Below are 7,808 nucleotides of genomic sequence, written 5' to 3'. Positions count from 1 at the left end.
AGCAATGTCTTCATTTGCATTCAAAAGCAACTTCTTCATTATGGAAATCTGTGGTTACTGGCTCCCTGCATATCAGTTTACTGACTCACAGCAGCATAAACACATGTGAAGATCATAAGAATGGCACCGCCTAACCAGATGAGTATTCAAGATTCCATTCTCAAACCTGCCAGTCTGTGTTTAAAGGAGCAAGCTGCACCTATCCCATCCACAGACACATGCACACACACACACACGCACATACACACATGCACATACACACACATACACATACACCAGTTAATAAAAAGTAAATGTTCAATAAATATATAGAATATCTATAAACTATGAACACATCTAAGCAAATTACATTGAGTACACTCATTATAGGAATGATAATCATAAGAAGAAAAGAAAAAGAAAATTCCTATATAAAACCAATATTTAAATATCTTGACATGATACACACAGATCAGATTTGAGGGTGGAAGGGGAACCCGTAAGGTGGTTTGGGGAAACTCTGCCCAGAGCAGTAATAGCAACATGTAATGACACTGGAGCCCTGCACTGCAGTAAACATTAACAGTTGGAAAAAAGTTCAGAACTGTGTTCACTGAATGTCTACAGTCATTCCCAGGTCAGGTGTGTCCTCGAACTGGACTTTAAAATCACTATCCTCCTCCTCAAACACGATGACCTAAAAAGAAGGCAAGAAACCCTTTGGTGGCAAATAAATAAATAGATCAATAATAACAGGATTTGACAAGAGAGATTTAAAAAGATGGCATAAATCAGCTGACTTGGTTGATTCCACTGTTGAGGGACGGTCCAGGGAGATAAAGACTCTGCTGTGGGCCGATGTCCCAGTAGCGTCCGAGGTTCTGTCCATTGATGAAGAGCACGCCTTTGGTCCAGCCCTAATAACCACAGATGACTACTGATGACCTTACTGTCGTTCATGGAATGAAATACCTCTCTATCGGCAGAATGCACACAGCTGGACCTGAAAGGTTCTGTCGAAACTGATCAGTGATACAGGGGCATTAAATATCTCTGTAGCTCACCGGCAGTTTGAGAAACGTGTCACTGGGATAGCCGTCCACGAACAGTCTTCCCTGAAAAAATCCTGGAAAGCTTGGCTTGTTAGGAAGGGTCTTCCATGGAGCTCTGTACAAGCTAAACAAAGTGAAACGATCAGCACCTTGCTGTCTTAGTGCGCTCCTCAACAAATCATCTAAAAATTCCCATGAATAGAACGTAAGCAGCCTTTGCTCTGATGCATAATAATATATACATATATTATTATGTATATATTATGTATATATTAAATATATGTAGGTTTCACTAACCTGTCAATAAAGCTCTGTGTCATATCCAGGCTGTAAATGACGAAGTCTGTCAGTGGCAGACTGTTCAATAAAATGTCCCCTACAATACCTGAAAATAGTTTCAGATAAAACCAAACAACTCAGTTACAGTATATATGCTGATAAAGATCATCACCGGACAGAACAGAACAGAAACGTACAAACCTTTGCTGTTTCATGTCTTACAGATATCACAGGTAGAACATACTGAATTACAGTAGACATCATATTTTCTTTCTAACAGCTCCAGTACCTTTGCGCTGACTGTCCATGGCTTTGCTGAAGTGTACTCTCCCACAGTTCTCCACAAGTAAGCTCAAAGTTCTTTCCTCCTACAAACATGGAAATTTAGACGCCACCAGCTTTTTATAATCAAATGGTGAAAGAGAATTTCACTTAGCAGAATTTCTTTTTGCTTTAGTAGGTTTCAGAGAGTAAGAACCCTTAAGAAACCTGCTTAAAGTTTAGAAAGGGTGCCATATAAAGACCCAACAGCTCTTTGAAAGGCATTCAGATAGCTTCAGATTCTGTGATGCTGCAAGACTAGTGTGGTGCTATGACTAGTGTCATGACTAAGCACATACACACAGTAACCACTTTATTCAGTCTTATATGTAAATATCATATGTTTATATGTTTAACGCGTAAATTAGACAGCAGTATATTTTTCACCTTGTGAGCGGTGAAATGCATATTTTGACAGCACTAGTAAATCACTAATAAAGCTTTTTAGAGCAACAGACTGACGACACAATTAAATTCAGGGATAAACAAGAAAAAGTCAATACCTTCCCATCAGGAACCGCTAACTCCACCGTCTTGTAGTTGAATATGCCAATGAAACTCCTATTCACAAACACCTTATGCAATAGTGTCTTATTATTATTATCAGATGATAGAACAACCACACTGACAAATAATTGCACAGTTAATCCCACAGCTCTTGGCCTGCACTTACCAGAGCTCTGTCCTGGATACTACTTCCAGACCTTAAGAAGCCTCCATTGGTAATGGTTGTCTCATAGAGAGCATAACCATATGCTTGTCCATTCCCATTGTTCACTGGGAAATTCTCCATGTTAATAGGGGCTTGCGATTTAAAAGGCTTCAAGAATAAACAAATACATTTTTTACTCATTATCTCAATTATTTATTTGTTTGTTTGCTTGCTTGTTATAAACTACCGACTGTAGTGGAACATTGTTCGAAAGCCTGAAATAGCACCACTGGGACTTGTAGGCTAACACTTAATTTTGTATTACTATAATTTGGAGTTTATTTGTCCTACTACCTAAATAGAAAATTTACCTCACTCCACACCTATAAAAAAAAAATCAATTAATTAAAAAAAACAAACAAAAAACAAAAAACGCATTGAAATGTTTCATATTTTAGCGCACGTTAAAAATACCTGGAAATCGTGCCATTCTCCTCTATGTTACCACGAACTAATTATTTTAGAGTTCATGCAAACTGTTTGAACTTGTGGTAAAAGTAATGGTGTCGAGGTGCACCAGCAAAATATGGGCCTTCTCCCCTCACCTCCGGTGTGAAGGGCAGAGCGTCCCATAACGAGAGGTGTTGGTACATGATCGCCTCCTCATAACCCTCATTCCGGCGCAGCGCAGGCATCGCAGGCAGCGGCTCGCCTGCAGCAACACATGTTCAGTAAGGGCAGTCGAACTAGGGGCCGGAGGTCTAGCGATTAAATACAGCGATACTGATGCAGCAGTAAACAAGCTGTATACTGCAACAGAGCACTTTGCGAGATGTGTAGGGCATCACAAACCGCTGTAACGACTGAAAAGGTCTCTCAGCAGATGGTACTTTGGTGTGTAATCCCCACGCTCGGACAAAGGTGCATTGTAATCTAAATAAGACAAAAAAAGTACAAAATGACAGCAATTTAATGTTTACAGATTTCTTATCAGGAATAAGTAGATAGTCGCATTCTTATTGGTTATATTTACTGAAACACACAGAATCAGTTTGACATGGTATTTCATTTTGACATCCATCAAACGGCTTGAAACCTCCCCCTTCTGGCGGTTTTGAGTAGTGCAATAGTATACAACAAAACCTTATCACATTCACTTAGACCTAATTGGAAAGGAAAAGCATACAGAAGCAGTAGACAAAGAGTAATGACGAACCATAGCTTGTGATTAGGGGCTTGTAGGAGGGGCTCGTCAAAGCGCCGCTCACAAATCCAAAGTTGGTTCCACCGTGGAACATGTGCAAGTTTATAGACATGCCCCGCCTAAGAATCTCCCTCACTGCGGAAAGCATGTCTGCCGAAAAACGGCGAAAGAAAAAAGTGCATCTAGTAAAATACTGAGGGCAGCAAGCTGTTTTCACACACACACACACACACACACACACACACACACACACACACACACACACACACACAAACACACACACATACACCCACACACAAACACACACACACACACACACACACATACACCCACACACACATACACCCACACACACATACACACACACACACACACACACACACACACACACACACACACACACACACACTCACACACACACTCACACACACATACACCCACACACACACACAAACACACACACACACACACACAAAGAAATAAAATAAAAATTACCCTCCGCTGGAAAAATGTGATGAAGATCACCCCAACCATCAAACGATCCAGTCCAGTACTCCATAACCAGTATGGGACTGTTAGGCTGGTAAGCACATGCACACCACAATATTCAGCAAATATATCCAACAGTTAGAGAATTATATGCATAACTGCATAATGTGATAAAACAAATCTCCCGTTTACCTGCACAGCTTCCAGATAGTTGATGTCATCAAAGTTCAATTTTCGCAGATTTAATGTTCGGAGGACTAAGACAAGGGCAAAAACTGTGAAATCTAACCATGTCTGACATTCCAAATATTTCTACTTCATATAAACAGTACATCATATACCGGAATCCTTTACCTCCACTCACTCCTCCATCCTTTAAGCCCTTGTGGTTGTCTGATGTCAACAGAAGCTCACTGATGCCCCTGGACTGCAGAGCCTATTCAAAACAAACAGCACACAACCCACTTGAGTTTGCGTGTCTGTCACATATCCATCCCCGGGAATACTTGTCCACCACGTCCCCAGAACTTAACAGCTGCTGTTTCCTTTCTGCTGCTCATCAGGGTGATATACACTTGAAGCCCTCCACTGGTCACTTGCACAGTCTCCACCACATTTCTAGTTCCTTGGTCTTTGGAATCTCTCCAATTGTTGATTGACCTGAGTAAGCCTGTTATTTCAGTAAAGGACCATGCTGCTGTTCTGCCTGCAGTAGTCATTTAGTAAGACCAATATTTTTGTCTTGTGTTGTGAGATATAAAAGCAGAGATATCTCTACATGCTTGGAGAAAATACACGTTACATTTTGGTCTGCAAGAAGATTCCATACCTCTTTAAGAAATGTCATGTAGCTGATGTCTGTTGCAAAGGATCCATATTCATTCTCTACTTGTACAGCTATGACGGGACCACCTTTTTTAAACTAAAAAAAAAAAAAGAATTAAGAATAATTTATAAATTACTCTAAGATGGTAAAGTTTTATTTTCATATAATTAATTAAATGTTAAACAGCTTCTGACCTCTCAAATCCATTACCTGCAAAGGCACCACTTTTGGAATGAGCTTGTCAAAAAAAGCATCAACTGCCACTGTAAACCCTGAGTACATGCTCCTCAACCTCATCGTGCTGTCCCTTAAGAGCCAACTAGTGGAGAACATGGAAGAAAATAAATGTTCTTGCTCATTCAGCATTTGCAACACTTTAATGTGATGTCTACAGTCTATAGGAACAGTCAGTCAGTCATAGGTCAGTCAGTTTATAAGAACATAAAACGACTGGCATAAATAAGAGATTGTGCATTTGGCACAGCAAACATGGTCTGTCTGATGGGTGTGATAAAAATGTGAGCAGTAAAATGGAAGAACTGTAAGCAATAGGCTCCTTAAGGGCAGCTCAGGTATGGCCTTTCATTGTGATAGTAACGTAGTAGGGTGAAACATGGCTCATCATGCAGTCTCTGACTTTACCCTAGGTCAATGTCTTCACTGCTCACAGTGAGAAACTTACACATGCTTTTAGTTGCTCTGGCCCCAAGTTCGACCTCTGGATTTCTTTTCCTGAATGCCTAGGAGCTGTTGGCAGTTGCCATTTATAAATTGTGCGATGCACTTGTTACTTTTAATTAGGCTTTTAGGCTTAATTGTTTACATGTTATAGTCTCTTTACTTTTTTGTTTCTTTACTCTTCGTACTTTTGAATTCATGATAGTTGTTAATTATCTGTCTTTCTTTTACTATTTTTCTTATCTTTTTACATATATTTTAATTTCTACATTATGCAGATTTTACACTAAAACGCATTAAAAAACAAATCTACAAATGGACACATATCCAACCAGTTTTTACCCAGATTAATAAATGTGGCTTGATAAGGGTTGGTGACCCTAACGATGCAAGATACCTACCTAGGCAATCCTCCCAGATCCAGCTCTGAGCATATGTATGGCCCAGGCCTCAGAATAACCCAGAGACCCACGTCAGCAGCCTGGAGAAGAAATGTCCTGAGGAATCATGAAACTGTGAATTAAGAGAGCTTACCCAGTTAAAATGGTAAGATCTTATAAATTAACACTGAAGCTAGATATAACTATAATAGTGGGATATAAGATAACAATAACTATAATAAATAGAATGTAATCAATATAATGCTCTGGGCTATCTGAAATCTCCATCATCATCTAATACCATAACATGACTTTGTCTAAATAAAATGTAATTGACAGACACAAAAAAACACACATCCCTATTTCAGAGGTCTGCACCTTTTGCATTAATAGCCAGCGCCTAGCTGTGCAATCTCAAACCAAATGCTTAGAAAACCTGTCGTTATGGTGAAGACAGCTGCATCTTAATGAGTGCATCTGTGATGCAATCCCTATAGTCTGGAGAGCACAGGTAATGACTGGGTATACTACTAAACAAGCAGGTTAAAATCCCACCTGACTGAAGTCAACTGACAATGCTGTCAGGGGATAGAGAACAGAAGCTGCCTAGACAACAGATTTGCCTAAATTAAGAAATGCTTTGCACAACATTAACATTCTTGGATCTCTGAAGTAAGATCCAAGAATCCAAAAATCAAGAATAAAATATGCAGGTGTCTCAGAGGTTCTCAGTCTAGTCAGCAAGGGCTCCTTGTCATTCCTCATTTCTATCCCAGCCCAAAAACACCTGGGACAGATGATCAAGGGCTGTAGAATATTTGTTACCAGTTTTAGGTGTGTTAGGAACTGGAATAAAACACAAGCCTGACAGGGTCTGGGTCTGGGTCCCCAGGGACTAGGCCAATAACCTCAGTAGTAAACATTTGTGTAAATGTGAATGACATTCATACACAGACAGTGGAACAGAAACTGCTCTTACTCCAAATCCAGACCTCCATGGAACTGGAAATCACCTCTTTTAGGCTCATGTAGGTTCCAAGGCACCTGTCTGAAAAACAGCTTACGTTTATCATTGCTAACTAGCTCCAGGTTTTCTTTAAAAGCCACTCAGGTATGAAGGCTTGTTTCACACCTACGTGGTGAGTGTGTTGATTCCACAGGCCTTCATTTTCATCATCCGATCCCTCCAGTAGGCTCTGGGCACCCGGAAATAATGAAGAGAACCCCCCAGGATGCGGAACGGCTCTCCCCCCAGTGCGAACTGGGAAGAGTTGACACTCAACCCCTCTCTTCTGTTTATTTTCATCTTTCCTGTTTGCCCACTGAATGAAGAAGTCACTGCTATAGTTACCACAAAGTTTTCTGACATAGCCCATAAAGAACAGAGAATACCACACAAGGGACTACACCATCACATTACACACAGACCTATGTGATATCTATAGCTGTATAGAATTTAATTTGAAATGTAACTAATGTTAAAATAAATTAAATGCCACTAATGTTTATATTAGCAGTACTGTCAAATGACACTTTACAGTCATCATACACCTGTCATTGTGTGCGCTATGCATAGTCTTCGAATAGTCTAGGTAGTGCACGTCTAAAAACATACTAGCTACAGTTTGTACATTTGTGAAGGACACATGCAAAATAATGCTACTTCTTACCTGATCTGACGGTAAATTATTACACCACAGATACTTAAAAGGAGAATAATATAACGTCTTCTGTGAGAGCTTCTTACACTTAGAAAAACCATCGGTCTGAGTTTAATCGGTTAGTAAATACGAAATGGTCGTGCAAATCAGAACCATAGCCTAACACAGTCATGCACCACTCATGAGAGTTCATCCACATCCCAGTAAAAGGTAAAACATGTTTCTCGTTTCTTGGAAACGGGCTGTTGGCGCCGCCCCAGGTAGGTACTCTCTTTGGAAAGGACGGG

At 40.1% G+C, this 7,808-nt stretch overlaps 1 protein-coding gene across 1 annotated transcript; it reads right to left on the bottom strand.

Annotated features, from left to right (window-relative positions):
* Nucleotides 1–466: 466 nt before the first annotated feature.
* On the bottom strand, nucleotides 467–7,622 carry LOC113580731 (beta-galactosidase-1-like protein 2). The gene is made up of 19 exons (XM_027015455.2): nucleotides 7,531–7,622; nucleotides 6,997–7,182; nucleotides 6,840–6,908; nucleotides 5,882–5,977; nucleotides 5,013–5,121; nucleotides 4,806–4,898; nucleotides 4,331–4,412; nucleotides 4,169–4,233; nucleotides 3,983–4,067; nucleotides 3,500–3,637; nucleotides 3,136–3,216; nucleotides 2,889–2,995; nucleotides 2,305–2,451; nucleotides 2,135–2,206; nucleotides 1,600–1,678; nucleotides 1,329–1,416; nucleotides 1,044–1,155; nucleotides 780–896; nucleotides 467–676 (listed from the first exon to the last, which is right to left on the bottom strand). Exons 1-19 carry the CDS (start codon nucleotides 7,620–7,622, stop codon nucleotides 590–592), a joined length of 1,905 nt encoding a protein of 634 aa, XP_026871256.2. The 3' UTR covers nucleotides 467–589.
* Nucleotides 7,623–7,808: the final 186 nt, after the last annotated feature.

Source organism: Electrophorus electricus, chromosome 17, assembly GCF_013358815.1.
Source record: "Electrophorus electricus isolate fEleEle1 chromosome 17, fEleEle1.pri, whole genome shotgun sequence".
NCBI classification, from domain to species: Eukaryota; Metazoa; Chordata; class Actinopteri; order Gymnotiformes; family Gymnotidae; genus Electrophorus; species Electrophorus electricus.
The sequence above is the reverse complement of the archived record's forward strand: the minus strand, read 5'-3'. Positions and strand labels throughout refer to the sequence as shown.